This window comes from Bos taurus, chromosome 14 (assembly GCF_002263795.3).
Source record: "Bos taurus isolate L1 Dominette 01449 registration number 42190680 breed Hereford chromosome 14, ARS-UCD2.0, whole genome shotgun sequence".
Taxonomy (NCBI): Eukaryota; Metazoa; Chordata; class Mammalia; order Artiodactyla; family Bovidae; genus Bos; species Bos taurus.
This window is the reverse complement of record NC_037341.1, coordinates 22,944,581-22,972,050: the sequence shown is the minus strand read 5'-3', so window position 1 is coordinate 22,972,050 and position 27,470 is coordinate 22,944,581. Positions and strand designations below refer to the sequence as shown.

The 27,470-nt window shown below is 42.2% G+C and overlaps 1 protein-coding gene across 1 annotated transcript in view; it reads right to left on the bottom strand.

The window, feature by feature from the left end:
* Positions 1-961: 961 nt before the first annotated feature.
* Positions 962-27,470, bottom strand: part of XKR4 (XK related 4) — a 330,762-nt gene continuing 304,253 nt past the window's right edge. The window contains exon 3 of the mRNA XM_002692650.5: positions 962-19,226. Within this exon, the coding sequence (XP_002692696.2) occupies positions 18,280-19,226 (947 nt within the window). The 3' untranslated portion in view covers positions 962-18,279. The remainder of the gene's footprint in view (positions 19,227-27,470) is intronic.

The window sequence follows — 27,470 nt, the reverse complement described above, 5'->3', positions numbered from 1 at the left end:
GCAATGTAAAAAATATAGATGCTTCCAAAAAGACTGGAAAGAGTCTTTCCAGTATTTTTAAAATACTGGATGGGCTTCCAGTATTTTTACATTTAACATGTGTTACTATTGGTCAGGAAAAAAGAAAGCTCTGATAAATTTCTCTAAAAAAGAAACAAGTGAATTCTTGATTATTTCAATTCTTTGTTCTTTCTAATAGTTTTAAACTTTGTTCCATCTGTTGTGTATAGCAGTTTCTCTACACATATAGCTGATGCTTCAGCTCCTTGTTTTTTTTTTGAATTTAGAACACAGTTTTTAGTACATTCGTCCATTAGAGGTAGAAATATATCTGCTGCATATACTACTCCTTTTTTTTTTTTAATTATTTAATTAGTATACATGTGTTCCCCATCCTGAACCCTCCTCCCTCCTCCCTCCCCACACCAAGGAGCTTCAGCTCCTTTTAAATATTCTACAAAGAAAGGCTACATGAACCAGTAGAACACTTACCTAACTGTATAGAAAATAGAACATTTCTTTAAAAAATTAAAATATTTTAAGAAAAACAATTATGTATAGCATAAACCCTAATTTCATAGAAAAATCAGGCACTTAGAAACATTGTCCTTTTAAAAAGTACTTTTGTTCATTGACAATGTTTCCTTTTATTAATGTTTAAACCAATGATTCACATTTTTAAGCCTCTGTGTGAGCTGAAACATCTCTTCATTTTTGTAGTCATTTTAGAGAAACGTTATCGCTTTTTAGGACTAAAATGTATAGATGAAACATATCTTAGAAATTGATATAATTTAATTTTAAATTTATTTCAGATTCAACAGAACTCAGCTCTCTTTGCAGGTTTCAGTCACATTGTTGGGAGACTGTGCCCATGAATACAGCCTTCTTTCACCTTCTCATCTTAGACCCACAATGTCCTGCCCTCTTCCTAGACTTAGAAAGAATCAGGAACTCAGACTTTTGTTAAAATGACCACAGTGTACTTTATTTAATGATTTTGGTACCTTGTGTTGCAATAAAATAAAAAAAAAATCTACAAAATCCAAATATAGAAAATTTCAAGTCTTCTTTTTTTTTTTAAGTTTTACAAGAAAAATCATGTAACCAAGGAAATCTGTTCATTATGAAGCACTACTTTCCACTTTGTTTCATCACAAATTGCAACTTACTCAACAAACCAAAATGACGATGGTACTGCAGTACAGCGAATATTCCACACACTGTGCTTTCCACTACAGCGGGTGGAGACTGTGCAGGGAAGCAGCAGCCTCCAGCCAATAAAGACACTCTTACAATCCAAACGCTAAAGGAATGTTTGTATACCTGGAATTTGAATATATATATTTACAGGAAGAAAAAAATTTAATAAGTAGTTTACTTCTTCATTTCAAATAAAATCCCAAATACATTTGTACAGTGTTTACAAAGTAAAGCACAACAACTGCCAAGGTTATCACTCGGGTCCAGGCACTGTGCTTGTGCTGGGGGCGGGGGCGGGGGCTGGGGAATGCCAACTCCATCCCCTAAACACACACACACACACAAACACACACACACACACGGGTCTCTCAGACCTAATTTCAGTGTTGGTCACAGGGTGGGCAGGGGAGAGGGAAGCACAGGAATGGGCATTCCCCACACTTGGAAGGTCATGCAGAGAGAGTTGACAACAGAGAACTGAGAAATGATGGTCCATTCTCATCGCTGGCTGTTCCCCTCCCACCTGGTATATGTTCTCCTTAAAGATAAATTTAAAAGAACAACAGCAACGACAAAAGATCGAACTGGGAAAGGAGCACAGAATGTTTAAGGCAAATCAAGCAAATATAGAGCAGCTTCTCTTGGTGTTGAGTGGAAATGAGGATTTCACTCCCAATGGAACTTAGAAACAAAATGTAGGACAACCTCTTGAGGTTGGGTTGCTTATGTCATGTACAAATTTTTTTGAAAATTGCTTTGCACCGAGTGTATCTTTTTGGAATTTTAAATGAAAAACTTGTTGGTTACAAAGTGCATGGTTTCACCTTTTGAAATAAAACGGTAGCTGAGGTAGTTCGATGTGAAAATTATTTACTTAAAATAACAGGAGGATGAAGAACAAATGTCAGCAGCAAAAATCCTTGCTGTGAGGAAGCCGGTTTCAATTATGCAGTGGTTTAATGCTGAGTAAAATGCTTCTATTTCCCTTTCACATATTATTAATTAAACTGGAATATTAGTAGTAGTATGGAAAATCTACTTGGTAGGATGTCAGTACAGAAATCTATAGCCCCAGCAAATTTTATAATTCATGCTTTCCCAATTTCTGCACTGAAGCTATAACATAAAATGGCACTAGTTAACATTCCTAGAAATTTTGAACTAAACTGTAAGAAGAGTTTAGTAAAGGTGGAGAGACAAATCAGTAGGAAGGATGGTTTCACTCTTACTTGGAGGACGTGTTTGTCTTTAGCCCTGAATTCAAAGTACCATTTTTAAAAAATTTATTTTTTATTGAAGGATATTTGCTTTACAGAATTTTGTTGTTTTCTGTCAAACCTCATAATGAATCAGCCATAGGTATACATAGGGGGAGGAACCTCCTGGCTTATCTGCTGCTCAACTTGTTCTGAGAATGGGAAATCCTACTTTATACCTTTAACTCTCTCTCTCCAAGCCGGTGAGCAGTCTGCTAGCTGAGAAGAAGAGCAGAGAGTAGGCTCTCTCTCAACATCCTGCCTAAAGAGAGGCTTCACGTGGGCCCTTCAAAAAGCAGTTGACGGAAAGTTTCATTTTTCAGCGATCTCATACCACCTAGATATGAAAGGAGTTTTGTGGTAATAACATGCTAAGGATAAGAAGGGATATAAACAAGGTGGGAGACATTCTTTTTGAGCAAAACAGAATTTTACATGTGTTTTTTACTCTTACAAGATAAAATGTTAACCAGAAATAGCCATGGAACTTGAAGACTGCATTTAAAACGTGTCACGTGTGATGAGGACATGACTGGTCCACAATCATATGATCAGATTTATCTTTGTTAAAAACCTGCTTTTCTGAAAGAGTATCTTATTTTTAGGAAGGATATTGGAAAGTTTTACATGGACTGAAAAGTCTTAAAAAGACTGAAATGTTTGGGGTGTTCAAATCCCCCTTTCCCCACTGATCAGATTTAAGCCTACATGTGATAACAGTTTGACTCCACTTTTTTTAAGTTTAGAATTTAGATTCTAGCATTTTGAAGAATGGTCCAGCTTTCATCCCTTCGGATTCCGTTTTGTGCCTTTGGGGTGAAATATCCCAAGGGCGTATTCTGCCCACTGACCTCCTTCTCTCCTCCCAGCAAATCCACCTGAGAGGCTGCTTCAGCCCTTGCATCTCCAGGTCCTTGCACCAAGGCCACTCAACCTCAGTTTTCTTGTACAAAAACAAAGACACAGGTATTTCCCTTCACAGCGACAAGGATAGTCTGCTGCACTTTTGGTTGAAAGAGTCTTGATGCTAGGAACTGGGGAAAAAAAGCCCAGAGAAGTTCAAGTTATTTTGATTCACTTATTACTACAATCATATTTTGAGTCTCAAAATCCTACAAAACACCAACCAAAACAACAGCAAAATGATACTTGAGTCTGATGTGGCAATATAATTTTTTTTGATGGGTCAGATAATCACCTAGGTTAAATTCATGCTTCAGGAAACTCAATACCATGCATTAGACATGTTTATCCAGTCTGAAGTTTTAAGCCTTGGTTGTATCACTAGCAACAAGATTTTAGAATCCAGAAGAGATTCTGTTGAATATGTACGTTATGCAAGCTCCAGACCCACTTATCTAGTAAACATTCTGAAGCCCTATTTCATAGTTTTAAGAGCATGCAATCTTTTTTTGCAAAGGATATAGTTTTTAAATAAGGGCACAATGATAATATTTATGTACAACAACTTCGCCTCATAAAGTCACATCATGAAAACATTCTCTGCACTGTTAGTATAGTTTCCCGGGTATATTCCCATGAATAATATTCTATGATTACCATATCGCCTCCCTGACTCAAAAATGACAAATCATATTACTTAGCACTAGTTCTTCTCAGGACTAAATATTTGAGAGGAAACATGTTACTTTGGCAGGAAGTAAGTCGTACAAGCTGCTCTTCTTGGCAAGGCCTCCCCCTCCACCTCCTCTGTCCTGGAGCAGAACTCAGGTCTGTGTGTAAGTACAGATGTGGATCCATGTACGGCTGAAGCCCTTGTGTAAACAAACACTTCTCTGAAATATTTAAAATATATTTATACTCTGAAAATAAATCAGCTCAGAAATTGGGGAAGAAATAAGGCTCTGGTTTCTTTTATTGGATCATAAAGGGAGACATGTGTCCACTTAGGGGTGAGAAAGAATCTCATTGTAAACAAGAAGAAATCTAACCTCAGTAACAAATTCTCCCTCCCAGAAGTGGGTTTCAGAGTACCACCTGCCAGCATTAGTACTGAATTGGGTGTTATGCAAGCATTCTGGAAAATGTAGCTTGGGATCAGGCATGAAAATTTTTCAGGCATCGAAAGAAGCCACCTTTTCTGGGTACATTTGATAAATATTTAGTAACATTCAGTTTCACTAAGAGGAAAATTGTCATTCTCAGTGTTTGTATGAAAGGAGTAAAATTTCTTATTAAAAAGTTGATAATTTAAAAGAATTTCTCCATAGACCTTTGAAGAACAAGTTGCGCTTTGATCAGGAATCATCAGAGTCTTGGCTGGCTGAGTGACTGCTTTTCTATCCCTAACCTTCTTCCCCAGCCTGCTCCCTCCCAACCCTGAGTTCTTCTCTGTGCGAACACTAGTCACCAGGTGTCAAAGCACTTTTCCAACTCACATTAATCTTCCCAACACCCCTGTGAGGTAGGTAGATGAACATTCTCTCTTTCATGTGTGCGAAAAATGTGGCCAAGGATGGGGACGATGGGCATTCATGTTCCGTCACCTTGCGTCCCCATCACTGGACCAGCCCCTCTGTGTCCTCCTCTGTGTCCTTGTTCCCAAAAGGGAAATAGTTTAACTATTTTTATGCTTCAAAGGTCTAAGAAATCCTTGAAATAAAAACTTCCTATTTGAAGAATAAAACACACATTTGTATTTCCCTTGAACGATTCTGTCAAGTAGACTCTGTGAAGGATTAACAGTATGTGAGCAGCAGAGGAGCAACTAGAAAATTCTAAAAGATGGAAAACAGCTGAATAGTAAGCTCCCTTGCCAGGCAGGGCCCGAGAGGCAGGCCTCTGGAACTTTCACCCTGCAGGAAGTCTGTTCCACAATCACCTCCCAGGACCCCAGGACCGCCTCCCGCAAGTCTCCCATTCATGTTTGCTGAAAGCAAATAAAAATCAAATGGTGTTGACTCTGCATTATTTATTTCTCTTTGCACAACAAAGAGATCTATAGCAGCAGAATATTGCCAGCAATAGATTAATGCACAAGAAAGTTTAGTTCTATTACCTACAACACCTGAGCATTTTCTGTCTATCTAGGCAACACCAGACAAGCAGAAAGAACACAAGGATTCAAACATCCGATTTTCCCAATGCTCCAGATGTTTGACATCACAAATGCCAAATTTGCTCCTGGAGTGACTGACTTCTTTACTTTTTCTTGGGATATTTACATTCTTGTAGGACAGTCCTTTTATTTTTTAATAACACCATGCTGTCGACTTCTGTTTTTGAAGATGAGTTGGCAATCATTTGGAAAATTCAGGTGCTGAAAGCCCTCAAATGAAAAGAAACATAGTCATGAGGAAAAATAAAGCTTTTAGGGCTGCTGGTGGTCCAGAGGTTTTGTCTCCCTTGAAAAATTTCTTCATTGTCCACCTTTCTTCACTTCCGTTATTCTGAAAACTGTTCTCCCGAGAATTATTTTTGCTATCTGGGGACAAAGATGCAGTCTAGGTGATGACAGAATCAAGGTCCAAAATATGTTGAAATGATTCAAGTAATAAATTTGTTGACCCGGTTTAGTGGGTTTGAACTCAGAGGTTCTTGGGATGTCATGATGTACTTATAATGGGATGGTTGAATAGGGCCGTGGTCACCCTGAATCTCACTGTTGTTAAGACAAAGGATGATTCAATGGTCATGTTTTACAAGCAAGGGTACTTACTGTACCTTCAAATATCTCAGTTTATAACCCATCAGAAGCCCTCAGCACACAGAGTTGGCTAGGAGGGAACAGGCCAATGACCAAGGGAAACTGTCAAGCAGGAGAGTCCCCTTAAGGACAGAGTTAGTCTCAGACACAGAGCCACCGAGGTCATCTCTGTCCTCCTTGTCCAGCCATGCCCTGGCCTTTCCTCAGTGGATGCGTCTATTGTCATCACCACAGAGTAGCAGGGTCCACAGCGACCTCTGCTCTACAAAAGGCAAATATTCCTAATGAACCTCTGACAGGTTTCCTCCGCGGTCCCCACACCTGCGCATTTACAATAGTGGGAAACTTGTGTTCCAACACCTCTCGTAGTCACTTCTACTCAAAAGCCTTGTTTTAGAGGATGATTTCTTGTTCCTATGTGACAACAGCCAACCAACTTATTGGACAAGATAGAGGATAGTTGTGCCTTTTTTGGTTTTAGAGATTGAGAAAATTGACACTTTCTTCAACTTCTTAGTTTTCATTGCCTTGCAATTGAAAGTTGCTTGGTGGCAGGCCACTATTTCACCATTACACTTCAGTGCTTGTGCTCAGAGCTAGATTTGCGGAAGTACAGGACAACCCTGGTGCCTAAAACTGGGACTATCACTTGGTACCTCTTGGTACGTCTTGGAGATCATCACCAAGATGGTCACTGATGAAGGAGAAACACCTTTGGAAGAGGTATAAAAAGGACCACAACATCGTCTTCTTTTTCTGTTAGATTGTTCATTGTTCAGATATATCTGAAGACTTTCACTCATTCTTCTAGTGTTAATGTCTCAAGCTGTTCTACTGAGAGGTTAGACAGGAAACTATATAACAACATATGGATGTCTGACTCTTATAAACTTTGATCTGAAGTACATCTATCCCTACCTTGCAGCTGAAACCTTTCCTTAAAAAGAGAAGCAAGTGGGAACCAAGCATGATTTTTAATTAAGAGATCACCTGTTTATTTTTCAGTGAACACTCAGGTGCTCAGAATGTCAGCTTGGTGATCTCAGAGCTGGTAACCAAGGTTACACAGGGTTGGGGAAGCAACGGGAGAGCCAAGTCCCCATACAAAAGTACTTCAGTTTGAAACTGGCAATGTCGCCACCTAAGAAGGCAGGAATCAAAGGGTTCCACAGCTACAGCCATGCAGATTTTACCTCCAAAACTGAATTATAAATTTAATTTTATAAATTGGTTATTACAATGCTGACAACGAAACTATCAGGAAATGAAGAACAGCAACTGTACTCAGATCAATCATTAAACAGATGACAGTGACTTTTTCCCCCTCATTTCCAAACACAAATAGATTTGCATCCATTTAAGGCGAGTCTCCATAACCCAGTGCACTGAGCTACATAAGCCCCCAGGAATCCATTCACTTTTTTCTCTTTTTTCAAAGTTGTTATCGTTTAGTCACTATGTTGTGTCCGACTCTCTGCGACCCCATGGACTGCAGCCCACTAGGCTCCTCTATCCATGGGATTCTCCAGGCAAGAATACTGGAGTGGATTGCCATCTCCTTCTCCAGGGGATCTTCCTGACTCAGGGATCGAACCCAGGTCTCTTGTGTCTCCTGCATTGGCAGGCAGATTCTTTACCATTGAGCGGCTAGGGGAAGGCCTTTCAAAGCTGTGCAAATGAAGGCAAAAACAAATGAAGAAGGTGGAAGTTCATCACCGGAGTGAGAAGCAGGGAGCAGGGATTCTGGAGCACCCTACTTCACAGAGGCCTTTCTCTCCAGGCCTGAGGACCTCACCACACTGAATGAGCGCTCCTTCCTACTAACTGACTCATTTCCCTTTGCACTAGCTTGACTGCAATCTCACAAGTCAAGAATTCCCAAGATTAAAGGGTCTGTTGAATTAATTAATGCAAATCACCTTCAGTAAATCTTGACAAGTTCCAAGGTGTTTCTGTAAAAAAGAGAAGAGAATCAATAGCATCAGCACTGTGAGGCTTTGTGCAGCGGAGGCTCCTGTTTCTGGCGTGGCTAGTTCATCTTCGGCTCCCTTCCCTTCCTCCAAACAGGAGAAACTGCTGTCTCCAAAACTCTGGTTCAGACCAAAGAAGACATTTAACCCCAGGCTTTCAAGACAAGACACACTTGAGAGTTGTATTTCTTTTTCTAGGTACAATACCTTAGAAAGGTTAATAAGGGGAGTTATTAGATATCTTAGTTCTTTGAAAGAAGGATATGAAATGACAATTCTTGACTAACTGACAGATCTCCGTTGATTATAGGATGATGTGCTATTGCTCCCAGTTTGAATAGAAGAACTCTCAGCAACACAAATAGAAAGCCACAGGTGGAAGGTTAATTGCTAAGTTATCATTGTGGTACCCAACTGCCAGAACTACAATGGACTGAAACTCCAGTGTTGATTACAACCCATTCTACTGGCTTGCAATCAAAATAGGAATTTCTTACAATGATAGAAACCCAAAATGGATTTTCAACACACTTAAAGGTGTTTTAGAACTTCCTGATAGATGAATTAATTTGAAACAATTAAGAGCGTTGATTTGATACAACTTGATACCAGACTGCCACTAGAACAGCTCAATTAAATTAGCTTAAACACAACATCTTCACTTATTAATATTTGTAGCACTTAAATGAAGTAAGAATTTGATTAGTTTCATTTGAATGCAAATCAAGCAACAGAGAGAGCGAATGGCCACCAGGTGAATTTGGTAGGTAGAAGCAAAATAAAAACAGTAAACCTTACATTTTCTGAAATTCTAATAACAGAGTAGGTGACAGGCTTCAATATTGGCATGAGAGAAAATTTTGTGTTGGTACTGTGCTGGTAGTATTTGCTTATCAAGTTGATTATTGGTTCTGATGTTGATCTGTTGTGTTAAATGTGATGTTTCTCTGCAAACATCAGTAAGTGTACTCGCCTTGTCTGTTACCACCCCTGAGATGGGGGCAGTCATTGTAATGAACCACTCATGGTGGCCGGAACCAAGACTTTTGGGCTCTGACTTAGCACTATTATTAAGTCAGCTGTTTTGGTGAAGGGATTCTTGGTGTTATTCTGGGCTCATAAAAATGAATATGCTTTCTTTTCTCTTTCCTTTTATTCCACAGAGGACCTATGAGTTTATAGCCTTCCCTAACCAGAATTATTTAACTCAGAGGAAATTAGTTATGTATGTCAATAGTTATCTTTAAATAAGATGCTCTTTTACATCTATGGGAAGCCAATCAGTGTGGGCCATATTGAAGGAGAGACTTGGAATGGGTACCATGCCAGCATGTGTCCACACAGGGTGGGGCTGGCAGTCTTCACTCCTGAAGTGTGATGCAGGTCACTGCTGCTCATCTGGGCATGGGGCTTTAGAACATCCTCTCAGGTTGCAATAACTGAGGTTTATGTCTGAAAATGTGTTCTTCCTAAATAACATGTATGCTGCAGACTATGTTCTGGGGAAACCTACTGGGGCGTCTAACTTTGGTGTACAGAGAGATATCGTTTTGCAATGAAGTTCTACTGATGATGGGAAAGGGAGATCTTTGACAAGCCTGCACGCCCCATGTGCACTTTTATAAACGAAATGCCCCTTGTCCAGAGGGGGTTTCTGATTCCCTCACAACATATCCTCATTCTGTCTTAACTGTAGGTCCCTCTTCCATTCCTCTGTGGCCAGCCAGAACTCCATTAAAAACCATAATTGGGGGCTTCCCTGGTGGTCCAGTGGTTAAGACTTCTGAGCACCATGGGGTGCTGGTTTGATCCCTGGTCAGGGAACTAAGATCCCACATGCAGCATGATGTGGCCAAAAAAAGAAAACCAAAAACCCCCAGAATGGTGACTGGGACAAAAAGGTATCATAAGTGCTCATCAAAGATGCTTCCTGAAGGTCAGAGAAGTGCCATCTCAGAAGCATGCTGATTTCACATCTCTTCTTAAAAATAAATCCTCAGGAATATTTCCAAAGCTGATTCAAAGATGATTGGTTTGAGTCAAATATGCATGCGTGCATGCTAAGTCACTTCAGTCGTGTCCAACTCTGTGTGACCCTATGGACTCTAAGAGCCCACCAGGCTCCTCCGTCCATGGAATTCTGCAGGCAAGAATACTGGAGTGGGTTGCCATGCCCTTCTCCAGGGCATCTTCCTGACCCAAGGAGCGAACCTGTGTCTCTTGTGTATCCTGCATTGCAGGTAGGATCTTTACCACTAGCACCACCTGGGAAACCCTTGAGTCAAATACTTTATGCCAAAGAGTGTCTTGAAATTTATTTTTGCTTTGTGGTCTTGACTTAAAAATATCTAGTGTTGAAAAGGCATAAGAACAAATTACAAAACTACTTTTCTCTTTATCAGCAGCCATCTATTGTTGATTTATCTTTATATTTATACTGTAACCTTATGTTTGCCACTATGCAGGCTAACTGTGTATTGCGAGGCTTATGTAACACAATCTTGGAAAAACTTATGTTTCTTTATTGCTCTGGTATGGAATTAAATGTAGACATTAAGAAGAGAAGCGGTGTGATAGGATAGAAAGAACTATAGCTGAAGTCAGACGACTCTTCTGCTACCAAAGACCAAAGTGTGAGCTGCTAGAATATGGAATTCCTTCCACGTGTGACTGTGTATTGCCTGGCAGTGCCAGGCATATAGATCACACTTGATAGATGAATGGCTGAAGGAATTCTGATACTGAAAAATGCCTGATCCCTTTGGATCTCTGTCACCCTCATTTCTAAAAGAAGTGTTCTTAAGTAACATTGAAATCTCATTTAGATGCTTTCTCTATAAAAGTTCATGACACCTAATTTAACCTAACTTCATAAAGATCTGTTTAAGTCATATCAAAGTCAGAAGTCAGATTGCTTGTATTTTTAACATATTACATTTGGACTGATGGCTGTGTCTATTTTTTAAAATAAACATCAGGATTGAGATCATTTTTGGTTTATTGCTATGGCCACCTTTTTAGCATGAATTCAGCCCACACACACTACTTCCTATACAACAGAATCACTGAATGGGTCACAACTCTGTCATCCTGTGGATCCCAGGCACATTATGTCTAAGTTGAGGATGGAGAAGACACATACGTTATTTTATAATCCAACTCCACAAATATTTGGTAAATGCTATATTCTTTAGGTATAAACTTTTCATCTAAGAGGAAATTTCCAGATTTATATGATGGTTCAACTGGTGGTATAGTAATCTGTGTACATATTAAATTTTGTGACCTGCAAGATATTAAATGAAATTTAGGGTAAATTATGGCAGTGGAATAGAGTTATTTTATAATATGAAAATAACAGTGGCTCAGACAGAAAAGGATCAGCCTGCAAAGCAGAAAACCTGGGTTTGATCCCTGGGTTGAGAAGATCCCCTGGGAAAGGAAATGGCAACCCAATGTAGTATTCTTGTCTGGAGAATCCCACGGACAGAGGAGCTTGGTGAGCTACAGTCCATTGGGGTCACAAAGAGCCAGACACAATGGAGTGACCAAAACACACACACATACACACACACACACACACACACACACACACGCACACACAGTGTCACTCAAAGATTTGTTAGATTCATCTTTCCTTCTTCCTTTCCCCACCCCCATCTCTCTTTTTTTCCCGAGTCTGAAGGTCAAGGCAAGTAGTAGGGTTTGACTGTCTTTCCCTTTACCTAACTGGAAGACAGTAGCATACATATAGAGAATACAAGAAAAGAACCATCAGGCTAATTTGTATTTATCACTTATTTTAGTGCAAAGTAGAGCCATGGAAGTGGGGAGAGACAGTTGTTTGGAATGAAATACAAGCATTTATCTGCCTACTCTGAATTAGGGGGTCGCAGTAAAATTCAATGACAAGTGATAAAGACTTGTTTCTCATCACTGACTTTTTTTTATTTTTAACTTCTAATCTTGAAGGACCTTTTTGATTTTTAAATGAAATTCTCTTGAAAAATTGGATCGTCAGACCACATTTTTGTTTCTCCTGAGATCTTGCCAAGGACGGAAGAGATTTTGGTGGGAAAATATTCCTTGGTTTTCTAGAAGGATTTGCGGTTGTGAGAAGTCATGACAAGTTGTGTTTATCTCTCAGCTCCAGTGTTTCCAGCTATGGGACCCTTGCCTAATTTAGTGTCTGTGAGCTTAAGTTTTGTCTGTAAACGGAACTTAACTCATAGATGACAGAGAAGATGGAATGAGATCATGGAGATAAAGCTGGCTAATCCTTGATGCTCTTGGGCTCAGTCAGTTCCCATTAATACAGGGAAATGAATGGCGTAAGTCTTAGAGGGGTAGGGCAGGGGAATAACCAAAGCAAAAATTTGATTCAGTCAGTGTTTCTGACTTATGTTGGTATATTATGAAAATGATATCAGCAAAGCAGCTAGATATTTCAAGGACATTAACTGACCCTTATTTAGCAGAATATAGACCCAGAAAGGGGGCTTCCTAGGTGGCTCAGCAGTAAAGAATTCACCTGCCAATGCAAGAGACACAGGTTTGATCCCTGGGTTGGGAAGATCTCCTGGAGAGGGAAATGGCAGCCCACTCCAGTATTCTTGCCTGAAAAATCCCATGGACAGAGGAGTCTGGCTGGCTATAGGGTCACAAAGAGTGGGACACAACTTAGCAACTGAGCAACAACATATCCAGAAAAAGTTAAAGGTTTGATTTCTTGGCTAGATCGTTACATGCAATATTACAGAAGTTTGATTTTTTTTCCTTACGGAATCTAGAGAAAAAGCTTCAGATGGATGGTGAAACAACACGATGTCTCAAACACTCAAGGGAGAACTTCCGAACCCCTCATTTCTGTGGGTAAACAGCTGTTTGCCACGTCCTCCATTTGGCTTTCTGCTGTGTGAGAGCTTGCCTAATTGCTACAATTAGCAAAATTAAATGGCTCATTGTGTTTTTATACAATTCCACCCACATGCCACAGAGTTTCACTTTGGAGGCTGTTGATCACAGACACTTACTGCATCTTTCCATGAGCTCATTTTTAGGATAGCCCCTGGACAAGACAAATGTCCACAGAGAGCGCTTTGTGGGAGACAGTGCAGCCTGCCCAGTGAAGGAGAAGAGGTGCCACCCCAATGTCCAGATGGTCTGATACAAGTGGGGACCAGAAACTTAGAACGGAGGGATGGGTTGGGGTGATAGAGAGGAATGGCCTATCCTTAGCCAGTTTAAAAGGCTCCTGCTTCAGATGGGTAGAAGTGGGGGGGAGGGTGCTATGAGTCACAAGCTGACAGAAGCCAACAATTTGATTGTTTTCAAATGTGACTCTGAGTTGCTGAAGATAAACAAACATGAGTCGATTTGCGCCCATCACTGAAATTAGAGAAATGACCACCTCAGTCCTGCTGTGTTTGCATTGCACACATCAACCATTCTCTGAGTTGTTTTTCTGAAAGACAGCCTGAGATATTTTTTTTTAAAGGCTTGAAAAACATAAAATGCAGGCACCTCATCCAAACTTTATACGGAAACAGCAATTGTTAAGGGCAAAGACTCAAGAGAATGCCGGGGAACATATATGTAATCTCAGAAATGGTTCATCAGATTAAAAAAAATCTCTGTATTCTTGTCCAAACATTGTGTCAGAACTTGTTTCCCTTAATGGTATTTGGTACACTGAAAGGCAAATACATAACCTTACATAATCCTGCTAAGGACACCAGATGTTTTCTTTACTCCATTCAATATGTTCAGAGAAAGAATCTTTGAAATGACTCAAAGGTATTCTCATCTCTCTAAAAACAAGCTCCTTGAGGAGTGGGAAAACTCATTCAAGTTAAAAATGCTAAATTATATCTAGATATTTCCAACTGAAGAAGACTCTTGAGAGTTCCTTGGACTGCAAAGAGATCAAATCAGATAATCCTAAAGGAAATCAACCCTGAATATTCATTGGAAGGACTGATGCTGAAGCTGAAGCTCCAATACTCTGGCCACCTGATGTGAAGCTGACTCATTGTAAAAGACCCTGATGCTGGAAAAGATTGAAGGCAAAAGGAGAAGAGGGTGGCAGAGGATGAGATGGTTAGATAGCATCACTGACTCAATGGACATGAGTTTGAGCAAATTCTGGGAGATGGTGAAAGACAGGGAAGTCTGGTGGGCTGCATTTCATGGGGTCATAAAAAGTCAGACATGACTTAGTGACTGAACAGCAACATTTCCAACCCAAGTTCAAGTGTGTTGATGTCTTACAGACATGGATTCTACACTTAAGCTGATGCTGAAAAGGAGCGGGAAAAAACTTTTTATCTAAAAGTTTATGTGTCAATAACATACATTTATATGCATTAACAACAGTATATATTTTACTTTTTATCCATTAGTTGAGTGTGTACATATATTATATGTAATATGTGTGTTATCCATACTAAACACACGTCTATACAATATTTTTTTTAAAAAGTCATTGAGATTTCAATTATTCCTATTCACTTTTAATTGGTCAGTGCTATTACTTCATTTATTCATAGAGCCAAAGAAATGGGCCATTTAGAAATTAAGTATAAATACATCTTCAGATCATCTCTGTATTTTTCTTTTGCTAATACTTGAATTGCATATTCTTGCCATGTCGGTAGGAGAATTTATTTCATTTGTTGGGTTCACAGCAACATCATAAAAGAAGAGTTACAAAGTGTCTACAAAGTCCAGGTTACTGAACTAGATAGTACACAGTTAAGAAGAACAACAGGAATGGGAGAAGATTTAAAGGACATAGTCATTTTGAGGGACCAAACTTTGACTTACAGTGAAATTTTTTTTTTTTTTTCTTCCACACAAATACTTAAAGTCTCAGTGTGGTTAGGATACATACAGTCCTCAACTTAAGTTTCATTGAGAAATGTTCATTTAAAAGTGAAGAAGATTTATAATATTTCCTTTTAGAAAACTCATGGTCCTATGCAAAATTAATTACTAAGGACAGACCCTTCACCGCACCCCTCCCCCAAGTGACCCAACAGACCCAGCACATGATGTTGGAGCTCACAGATAAAGAATCCAGTGTTTCCGATTTGTATCCTAACAAATTTGTAGGTTCCAATTTGTAAGGCCTGTTCCTTTTGGATTCTTGAGCTACTCTTGTGGAGAATTTAGTGGTCAACTGAAAATAAAATCTTAGGGTTTATACTAGAGTATAAATATGAAAATCAAACTTTGTTCCTTTGTACATTGACAATGTCTCTTTAAATCCTAATACTGGAAATGCTCTGTTATCAGTGTATCTGAAACAAATACATGCTCGATGGCAACACAGTGCTTTCTGAATCATGGAAGCAAGATTAAGCCATGATTCTCCTTGGAAGTAACATTTGTTGTCGTGTTGTTCTTGACGGTAATCTTGAGAAGTCTTGTTATTTATGACATGGTGGAGATGTCATTTCCTTAACAAGTATTTTTGATTAAACCCTCACCTTTTAAGTATGTTGGATAACAGAGTATTTACAGTATTTGGTAAAATCACTGAAAATATCAAACTTCTTGCACTCTCCTGACTGCATTCTCACTTTGAAGACAAAGCACAGTACAGCGTTTTTTTAGTCACACCACGCTCATTTTGATTCTTCACCTGTTAAACGAAGGATCAAGTTGAGAAATAACTTAGGATTTACATGATCGAAGAGTGATGGGACCTGTTGTGTTTGTTGACTGACATTATCATCTGCGATTTACTCATGGAATCAAAGGGATAGTTCAACTGAGCAATTTGGTTTCCAAAAGATCATTAATTATGAAGCTAATGACCCACGGGCTGGCACCAAAGTGAAGAATTTGCCAATATAATCATTTTTCCCTTCTAGAGTGGGGAGTGGAATGTTTTTGCCTATTGCTGGCAGGAAGAGCATCTTTCTGGGCCTTTCCTGGTGACCAGGTAACGTTTTCACATCCAAACCAAAGATTATTTTTTAGTGGACTGCTGCTTGGAGGATCCATCATGGAGTACCAGGAAAATATGTCTACTGATAAAAATCATCTAATTTTTAAACACTGCCTTTGGACTTAGTACCAAAAAAAGTCCTAGTTCGAGCCCTCTGTCACTTGCTGTGGGTGTCGTCATAGGGACGGCTGCCTCTGTACGACACAGTCATGACAGGTAGTGGCTCTAGAACTTGACTGTTTAAGTGAATTGGACAGTCCAGATAACTGAATAATTAAGTTAAACTGACTTTTTTTTTTTTAAAAAGTGACTTGACTAATATTTAGTGCATCAGTTGGGTAGATATAAAACTGGGAAAGGACATCCAAGACATTGCCCGCTGTGGTCAGGTTTGTCATAAGAGATGGAAGAGTCATCACTTCCATCATTGGTTTCCTGGGAAACATTGGCCAGTCTTGACAAGCCCTTTCTAGTTAAGCTGATTCTCTCGTCCCCTGATATTCTGATAGCACCCCTGGCCAGGTTCCTGGGGGCACCGACATGGCAAAGTAGGATGATCTTGCAAGAAACATGTGTTCTCGATCTGCTGAGGCAGGCAGATGGGATCTGTGGACCAGTTTCTACATCCCAAGTAATTATGATGCTTAAAGTATTTTAAACGATCCCAGGTTTATAAAAAAAGTGATGATGCCTATATGTATACCCTATATTTTTTATTACAAAAATATTGAAATAATCCATGAGTTATTCCACTCTGCACCAACTATAAAAAAATACTATCAAAGTTTGACCGGCACTTTTAATGCAACAAAAAGCACCATGACTGGGGGTGGGGGGGGACACTGGGAACAGAAAGTGGGGAATGTTTACTTGCTGGACAGAGGTATTTAAAACCCAGAAGCTTGTTGTAAGAGTGGGACTTTACAAAATGACTGAAATACAGATCTTAGCTGGATCTAGTGATAAGCCCTCAATCAGTTCACAAGGGTTTTCTCACAGCATATTCACTGCACCTGTGGGCTCATACTTACAAAAATGTGTCCCAAAGCCTCTAAAAGACACATCACTTCGACCTTGGGGGTGGGGGGAGAGGGTCACCTTTACACAAAGAGGACTTGACTGTTTGAGCAGTCTTCTGCTTTGGTGGGGCTCACGCCACCCATGCTCAGCCGTTCAGGGCTTTCCCGTCAGTCTCGTGTTGGATGGACTTTGGCACTAGAAGGGTGTGGCATGGCGTATTCTGAAATCCTGCCTGCCCGCCATCACATAGAACCTCCATTCCTGCACCTGAACACTGGCTGTCTCTCCCGCCGCTCCACCCTGACCTTCCCGTGTGAGCTGCACAGGCCAGGAAATCAGACACTCATTCTGCCTTTTGCTCCCACTTCCTCTCCGTGGTTTTATTACATGTTTTTGCAACTGAATACTGCATCCTGATTATCACTGAACTTACATCACTAAGGTATCAAGCTCCTTGGTCTTGTCAGAAGCCATCCATGGGCTGCATAGGATTTCTGTAATAGGAGATGTTCTCAACTGAAAATTTAAAATGAAAAAAAAATCCTGATGTGTGTTGAAAATGAACCATTTCATCAATTCTAATACATGTGTAAACACACTTGGGTTTTCTGTCCATTGGGTAAGGTTTTCACATGAGGATGGTTTATGAATTCTTTCTAAGCTTCACTATATTTTTTTTTATTTGTTTGTTTTTTGTTTTTCTGGAGTCTTGAGGGATATGTTTTCTCTCTTAGTTTTCCTGCAGGAATCACAGCTTTGCATCAAGAGAAATCACCTAAACTGTTTTGACAGAGGATTGGCATGTGTGTTAGTGTGTGTGTACTCGTGTGTATGTGTGATTCAGTATATTTTTATGCAAAGATCAGTTAACTCATCCAAACACCCTACTGATTGGAGGCAGTATTTCCCATCACAACAGTACCCTTGGATGGATGTGCTGAAGATTGAGCTGGAGGGGTTGGCGGCAACAAGGAGTCCCACTGAGCTGGGCTGTTCCCTTCAGACAGAGTAGGAGGGTCTTGGGGCTGCTCTTTGAAAAGAGGCCAGCAGCGGGCACTCTGCTGTCCGAGGGTCAGACACGTATCCGATGAGGGTCAAACTGGGAGTCTCACAGCCCAACGCCCTGCTCTAGGGGAGAGTTTCCTTATTGCCACAGCCCTGCTGTCACCCCTCTGTCTGGAGGTCGTGGCCCCTCCAAGTCCTCTCGTTTTATAAAGTGGTCTCATACTCCAGCCGCTCCTGAATGAGAGCATCGTCTTTGTACTGCAGCCTAGGAGGAGACGGCGAACATTCAAAGGCTAAGATGGCCTTTCGGAGGCTTCGGTCCAAAACGTGTCTCTCCCACGCTGGGTACCTATTCCTGAACAGGTCAATCTTAATGACGGATTCTTCAATCCGTGGTGGGCGAGAGGATGGGGTGGATGGGGCCGTGGGCCTCACCTGAAAGACAGGGACACACCCATCTCGCTCTGCGAATTTCTGGTCGCGGTCGCCGGCGACACTGCGGTTGTTGGAGATGGACCGCAAGGTGCTCGTGGCCACGTCTGGAGGCAGAGCGAAGGCAGCAGAAGGGTCCTCGCAAGCACAGCTTGGTGACTGCCCAAATCGGGGTCCGTTGGGGTGAAAGAAGGCATAATACATCAGCATAAAAACCACGCCGGTTAAGAAGCTGCTGAAGACCACGCACAGAGCCGGGATGGCAAACGCGTCCGCGATCTGGGGAGCCTTGTAGAGGTACCAGAGAGCACTCAAAGCTGTGTTTTCCAGAAGGATCACGAAATAGTAAATGAAGAGCCTGCAGCGTGTCCTGCCTTCCTTGACATTGAACCAGCTGAAGATGTAGATAATCCCCACCACCATGTCGAACACGATCTCCTCCCACTTGGTGATGCAGAACTCCGTCTCACAGTGGACGATCCAGAAGGTCATGATGCACCAGTGAAGGACAATGAAGATCCCAAAGTAGAGCTGGAAAACCGAGGCGAAGAGGGCAAAGGTGATGACCCTGGCCGCGATGGTGAAGAAGTGCCAGCAGAACTGGATGACCACGGCCATGTAGCTGATGGGCTTCTTGTCATCGCGAGAGTCCCGAAGGGCCTTCTGGTAGGAGGCCAAGGCCCAAGCCAGGGATACCAGGGAGGCTGCCGCTGTGAAACCTACAAAGGCAAGCAGGAAGACAAGCTGTCAAAGGTGCAATACACTGGAAAGGAGTCACATGGGGCTGGGGGTTTGGGACAGGCTAGCTTCCACCGCAGCAAAGCACTTCATTTCTCTGAGTTTTAGCTGGACTGTAGATGGGACTCCTAGGATCTGTCCTCCACAGTCCCCCACCATATGCAGAAGACACGGAGCTGATGAGAATGCTCCTCAGGATGAGAATGGGATGTGGGGGCTGGAAACGGGGAGGGGTGTTAGCTTTCTGTGTATTCAGCAAAAATAGATTCCGGAGGTTGTTTTGTTTGGTGGGAATATAACTGTGGACTGCATGTTGATAGAACTGGGTGGCTGTTTCAACTTTGCCACTGATGACCTCCATGACTTTGGACAATGATTTAAATTGGAATCCTCATTTAGAAGGTGGATAATCTCCAAGGCTCCTTGTCAGCTCTGGGATGCTGTGATTGAAAGGAACTAATAATCACAGGAAAGGCAAGGGGCTCCTTCGTTACCTTTCTGGTTCTAAACAGGAATAAATGTAGCTCAGTCCCCAAAGAAAGTTAATTATTTCTTGAAAATAAGGCAAGGAGTCCGTGGGGTTTCTTGTGGCACCTGGTGTGCTCTATGCCCTCATGTAATCTGGGACTCTTTCTACAGCTTCTTTCTGCTTCGAAGAAGAAATGTCTGCTCATTGTCACTCGTCCTGTAATCTTTCACAGATTAAACATTGTGCAGAAATCACTTATCAACTGTTTTTCTTATTAGGCAGTGAGCCCATTTAGTTAGTATTCCCCCTAAAAGTATGTTTCCAGATAAAAAAAAATATATTCTTACTGCTTCCCTCCACTCATGCTCCACCTACTACACTTGAAACGTCGCCTTTGTGGTCCTGATGTGGAGAAGGCTCTTCTAAAACACACCACCTCCTTCAGGAGGGAGGGAGAATTCCACTTTGTCACTGAAAGGTCAGATCAGTCTGCCCTGCAATTAGTTTATTAATAATGACCCGTAGCACGAGTCGTAACAATACTTGTGTATGTGTGTGTTCTCAGTCTTATCCGACTCTTCGTGACTCCATGGACTGTAGCCCGACAGGCTCCTCTGTCCATGGGATTCTCCAGGCAAAAATACTGGAGTGGGTTGCCATGCCCTTCTCCAGGGGATCTTCCTGACCCAGAGATTGAACCCGGGTCTCTTGCATCGCAGGCAGATTCTTTACCATCCGAGCCACCTGAGACCACGTGGGCTCGTCCTTTCAGTTTACTTTAATCTAGAATGTTTCCATAGGCTTTGTCTTTTATCACTGGACAGTTTTTGAAGAGTACATTACCTAAAGAAAAGAAAGAAAGAGAGAAGGAAGGAAGGAAGGCAGGCAGGAAAGAAGGAAGGAAGGCTTCTAAATACAGTCAGAACCACAGGAAGAGATATGCAAAAATTTTGCCCATTCTTCATTGCTCTCCTCTTCTGCTTTTGCAACTTCAGTCTGAGCTGCAAATGCCAAAACATTACGAAATAAAATCTGTTCTCCCGTTGTGTTGTTTGTGGCTTTGGCATAAACAAGAATTCTTGGAAAAACCCAGAGAATGCTTTATGTGGATTTATAGCCTAATTCCCTAGATGTAGGAGGTTCAGGGAACTGAACCACGCACTCTAAACAGAGACTCTTTCCCTCTCCTTAAGGAGTATAGAAGGGCAGCTCTCCTTGCCCCCTCAACCTTAACACAGGCCAGCCAAGGGTTGGTCTCAGGGTTAGGACCCATGTTCACAACCGAACTGCAGCTAGTGAGAAAGGGCTTTTTCAAAAAGCTGTTATTGTGTAAAATTTCAAGCATATACACTAGCAGAAAGAATCACAGAACAGATAAACCCTGCACGCTCAGTCAACTCAAGGGCCTAAGTTCTGAAATTCTTCCCGAGGGAAGTGTGAGTTTTGGTCGGCAGGGGGCGCCTCTTGACAGCACCTCGACGGGCGCCTTCCTGAATCTTCCGAATGCTTTGTCTTCCTTTACTGGGAGACAGAAGAGCTGTGCTGGGACCTGATGTTTTCTCCGCTCTTCCTGGGAAGCCTGGCCTGGTGGCTCTCGGCCCGACTTCCTCCGGCTAAGTCGGTCCCCCAGCCACCCTGCCAGGTTTCCCTCTTCTAGGAAGATAGAAAATGCTGTGCTCAAACTTGAAAAAAAAAAAACCCACTACTCAGTGAGAATTTAAGCGTCATTCCTTTCCGTAGGGAAGCCAGTCCCAATCCCTAATCTGAGTCCAGCACCCCACCCCCTGCTGACTACAAGCGCACACCACACCCTGCACTCTGCACACTTGGAAGCACTCAGGGAAACAAAGACCCAAAGGGAGGCTAAATAACTTGCCTGAGCTGATGTAAAGCAGACAACCAAATTCACAGATTCCAAACTGTGCACCACGACCACAGGCTGGGATCGGATTGGGGTCCACGACAGGTGAGAAGACGTATAGACTAGCGTGTTCGAGATGTAGAACTCCAGGGCTAACAACCTCGAGGGGCAAAGGTGATCCCGGAGTGGTGCCGCCTCTCAGGTTCTGGCTCTGAGGGCTCCTATCACACCCGCTCCTTCAGGCCCCCCTTGAACATGCTTGTTCCCAGGTCAAGGGGTCCCATTCTGGTTCTTTTCACAAAATTGACCAGAAGCACAAGCTCCTAGAAGGAAAACCAGGCCTTTTTCATCTTCACATTTTCTGGACTAAAACAGTCCTAATTTTTCTGATTTTTTTTTTAGGCTTGTGGGATATTAGTTCCCCTCTCAGGGATCGAACTCAGGCACTGGGCAGTGAAAGCATGGATTTCTAACCACTGGACCTGGATTTTTAATCTGTGGAAAAATGTTGCCCAATTCAAGCTGATTATAGAGCAAAGAGTAGCAGGTCATGAAACCAGAATGGTTTTCCATTTCTTCAGCATGCTTAGAGCTTGTCTCTTAGTTACAGATATAAAAGCCAGAGATCCACTTGGCTGGACTCTTTATCGAATTCACCTAGTTGAAAGAGTATAATAATTGAAAAAAACATAAAACCGCCTATGCTGTGATCTTTGTGGAATGAGGTAAAGCAAAGAAAAGTCATATGAACTCCACTGGGTCTAAGATGTTCGAAATCTCCTTGCATGGAAACCGTTTTATCTCTTTTTTAAACCTTGTAATAGTTCTGATTAAAAATATTTAAATGCTTTAATATGTTTAATTTTGGTAGGGATACGCATTCTCCTCGTAATCCATCCCAAGGAGTTCAGCTTCTTTGCAAGGCAAATTGTAAGGCTGCTAAGGAGTTGATAAGGGAAATACTGAATGGAAATTTAAAAAAATATTTTACTATGAAAGCAGTTGAAGAAAGTTGTGGGAAGAACCAAAGTGTCTTCTTCTCTTTAAGACATGTGAAAAGGAATTTCCTTTCTTTTTTAAAATTTTTAATTGGGAGATAATTGCTTTATAATATCGTGTTGGTTTCAGCCATACGTCAACATGAATCAGCCATATATATATATGTATGTATGTGTGTATATATATAGGTCCCCTCCCTCTTGAAACTGCCTCCCACCCCCCACCCCATGCCACCTCTCTAGGTTGTCACAGAGCACTGGGTTGAGTGCCCTGTATCACACAGCAAACTCCCACTATTTTACATATGGTAATGTACATGTTTCCATGCTACTCTCTCAACTGGGATTTCCTTCTGAATGGAAAAAACACAAGTTAGGTGACCTTGCGTAGCTGCAGCCCATTTCAATTTTTAAATTATCTTTAGATTAAAAAACAAAAATTCCCAGGAAAGCAAACATTCTGTATGTAAGAATTTGAAAACATCTAATGCTGTTTCTCTAGGGAAAAAACATTCTGTTCTTAGGAGAAGGCAAGGAGTCACCCTTCTTTGTAAAATATTACAAACTTCAACCTATATTTACACTGAACATAAAAAGATGATAGAAATGACTACTCATAAGACATAAAATAGGGCTTCCCTGGTGACTCAGTGGTAAAGAATCTGCTTGCCAAAGCAGGAGACACAGGTTTGATCCCTGGTCTGGGAGGATCCCACATGCGGTGGAGAACTAAGCCCGTGTGCCACAACTACTGAGTCCACATGTGGCAAGAGCTGAAGCCCAGGCGCCTAGAGCCCGTGCTCTGCAGCCAAAGAAACCATGGGAATGAGAAGCCCACAAACCACAACTACAGAGTAGCCCCCTCTCGTCACCACTAGAGAAAAGTCTGAGCAGCAATGAAGACCCAGCACCACCAAAAATAAATACATGAATATTAATAAAAAAGAAATATCCAACGCAGATGTTTAAAAAAGACACAAAATAAGTAATCTGAGATCCCCAGCAGAGTTAAATTTTCCTTTATGTGAACATGAAGTTGCTCAGTCGTGTCCGACTCTTTGGGACCCCATGGACACCAGGCTCCTCCGTCCATGGGATTTTCTAGGCAAGAGTACTGGAGTGGGTTGCCATTTCCTTCTCCAGGAAATCTTCCCAACCCAGGGATCGAACCCAGGTCTCCTGCATTGTAGATAGACACTTTACCATCTGAGCCACCAGGGAAGTCCTTTAGAGTCAGTTTGTTTCCCACACCATTTATTTTTTCACAATCACTCTCTTTTTTCCTTTAAGTTTTTCTCTGCTGGATGGTAGGGAGCTTAGTGAGGGCAAAATGAAAAGAAATAATGGTATGGACCTAACAGAAGCAGAAGATATTAAGAACAAGTGGCAAGAATACACAAGAAAACTATACAAGAAAGATCTTCATGACCCAGATAATCATGAAGGTGTAATCACTCACCTAGAGCCAGGCATCCTGGAATGTGAAGTCAGGTGGGCCTTAGGAAGCATCACTACAAACAAAGCTAGTGGAAGTGATGGAATTCCAATGGAGCTATTTCAACTCCTGAAAGATGACGCTGTGAAAGTGCTGCACTCAATATGCCAGCAAATTTGGAAAACTCAGCAGTGGCCACAGGACTGGAAAATGTCAGTTTTCATTCCAATCCCAAAGAAAGGTAATGCCAAAGAATGCTCAAACTACCGCACAGTTGCACTCATCTCACATGCTAGTAATGCTTAAAATTCTCCAAGCCAGGCTTCAGCAATACGTGAACCGTGAACTTCCAGATGTTCAAGCTGGTTTTAGAAAAGGCAGAGGAACCAGAGATCAAATTGCCAACATCTGCTGGATCATTGAAAAAGCAACAGAGTTCCAGAAAAACATCTATTTCTGCTTTATTGACTATGCCAAAGCCTTTGACTGTGTGGATCACAATAAACTGTGGAAAATTCTGAAAGAGATGGGAATACCAGATCACCTGACCTGCCTCTTGAGAAACCTGTATGCAGGTCAGGAAGCAACAGTTAGAACTGGACATGGAACAACAGACTGGTTCCAAATAGGAAAAGGAGTACATCAAGGCTGTATATTGTCACACTGCTTATTTAACTTATATGCAGAGTACATCATGAGAAACGCTGGGCTGGAGGAAGCACCAGCTGGAATCAGGATTGCCGGGAGAAATATCAATAACCTCAGATATGCAGATGACATCACCCTTATGGCAGGAAGTGAAGAGGAACTAAAAAGCCTTTTGATGAAAGAGGACAGTGAACAAGTTGGCTTAAAGCTCAACATTCAGAAAACTAAGATCATGGCATGCGGTCCCATCACTTCATGGGAAATAGATGGGGAAACAGTGGCTGATTTTGTTTTTCTTGGCTCTAAAATCACTGTAGATGGTGATTGCAGCCATGAAATTAAAAGATGCTTACTCCTTGGAAGGAAAGTTATGACCAACCTAGACAGCATATTAAAAAGCAGAGACATTACTTTGCCAACAAAGGTCCGTCTAGTCAAGACTATGGTTTTTCCAGTGGTCATGTATGGATGTGAGAGTTGGACTATAAAGAAAGCTGAGTGCTGAAGAACTGATGCTTTTGAACTGTGGTGTTGGAGAAGATTCTTTGAGAGTCCCTTGGACTGTAAGGCGATCCAAGCAGTCCATCCTAAAGGAGATCAGTCCTGGGTATTCATTGGAAGAACTGATGTTGAAGCTGAAACTCCAATACTTTGTCCACCTGATGTGAAGAGCTGACTCATTTGAAAAGACCCTGATGCTGGGAAAGATTGAGGGTGGGAGGAGAAGGGGATGATAGAGGATGAGATGGTTGGATGGCATCACCGACTCGATGGACATGGGTTTGGGTGGACTCCGGGAGTTGGTGATGGACAGGGAGGCCTGGTGTGCTGCTGTTCATGGGGTCGCAAAGAGTCGGACACGACTGAGTGACTGAACTGAACTGAAAGAGGAGGAAACAAGGACAGCGCCAGGTGACCTTCTGCAAAAAGAGACACAGATGGACAAGAGCAAAATGAAAATAATAATTTAAAAAATCCTGATATGTACCAAACACTGCTCTGTGGCTCACCTTCTACACTCATTACTCCATTTATTTCTCACAGCATCACTCCCTTGATGTAAGTATCATTGCCCATTTTACAGATGAGGAAACTGAGGCTCAGAGAGTGAAATATTCTCACTAAGGGGCAGCAAACATTTCTGTAAATATAAGAAATACTTTGGGTTTCGCAGGCCCTGGCTCTCTGTCCGAAGCATTCAGCTTTGCCCTTGTAGGGAGAAAACAGCCATAGACAAGAGTTAAACAGAAGAAAAGCAGGTGGTGGGCTGAATTTGGTCTAGGGGCTTTTGTATTCCAACCCCTCAGCTGACCCAGGGACACATGTTGAATAAGGAGCCGGGTTAGGGTTTATACCCACATTTTTTCTGTCTTTAAACTCCTCACACTCTTCCCTACACTCACGGAAACATTCTGGGCCACTGATGAAAGCTGGCCCCTTTGGGGACCCTTTCTGAAGTGGTTTCAGGGTGCTCACTGTTGAATGAAAGCCCGAGGCCCTGTCACCATCCACCCAAGCAAGGAAAGAAATGAAAGTCCCTCAGTCATGTCTGACTCTTTGTGACCCCATGGACTATACAGGCCACGGAATTCACCAGGCCAGAATACTAGAGTGGGTAGCCTTTCCCTTCTCCAGGGGATCTTCCCAACCCAGGGATCAAACCCAGGTCTCCCGCATTGCAGGCAGACTCTCTACCAACTGAGCCACAAGGGCAGCCCAAAGAAACAAGCCCACAGGTAAGTGTGATTGTGGCGTGTCTTGTGCACAGGATGACATCTGTGCATTAACACACCCACTGAAGGTCAACTGTAAAGCCATCTAAGAAGGAGCACAAGGGCCACGCCTCCACAGGCTGGCTCATTTTCAGGGAAGCAGGCTGTTCAGTCGCTAAGTCATGTCCGACTCTTTGCGACCCCATGGACTGCATCATGCCAGGCTCCTCTGTCCTCCACCATCTCCTGGAGTTTGCTCAAACTCATGTGCATTGAGTTGGTGATGCTCTCTAACCTCTGCCGCCCCCTTCTCCCTTTGTCTTCAATCTTTCCCAGCATCAGGGTCTTAAGCAAGTAGCCATTCGCAAGAGCAAGATGGCACCCTGGTCCAGGCTGGCCCCCACCCATGGATACACCAGCTCCTGCACTTGGCCATGCCTCAGCCGCACCAGCCGAAGCATCTGAGACAGTCTGTGGCGGTTTCTCTTCCCTTGCGTCTCAAGGTACTTCTGCAGCCTGCCATGCGTGTAAATGTGATGGCCACAAGTCACCTGCCAGTGTCACCAGTATTGACAGTCACTGGCCTATTTAGAAGGATCTGTGATCAGGGCATCTGTGGGAGAGTGACAGAGTCTGGGTCCCTGGGGTTTATAGTCAAGTGTTAATTCTAATGAAGGCTACTGTCTACTCACCCGCATTCAGAGTTATTCATGCTTAGAGGACTTGGAAGGGGGCCCAGAGGATGCAAAAATGGTGACACTAACCCAGGGTAAATAAAGTGAAGAAGAATGAGGTGCGCTTGGGGGTGGCAGGTGGCCGTGTCAGGTGGGTGGCATGGTTGCGGCACAGCCAAGGATCTGTCAGGGGAGGGGCACCGGCATGTGATACTCACGATGACATAAGTTGGCGTTAATATTTGTGCTGATGGACCCTAAGAGCCAAGGTCCTTTCTGGTATAAGACTCTGCCTGTATGGGGTAGAAGGAGATGAAAAGAATGCCCCTGATGGAAGAGGGTCCCAAGGAGAGACCTGGGAGGACACACCAGTCAGCCCGGGTGTGAACACAAGTGCTTGGTGCCATCGTCCAAAGATAAAAGGATAA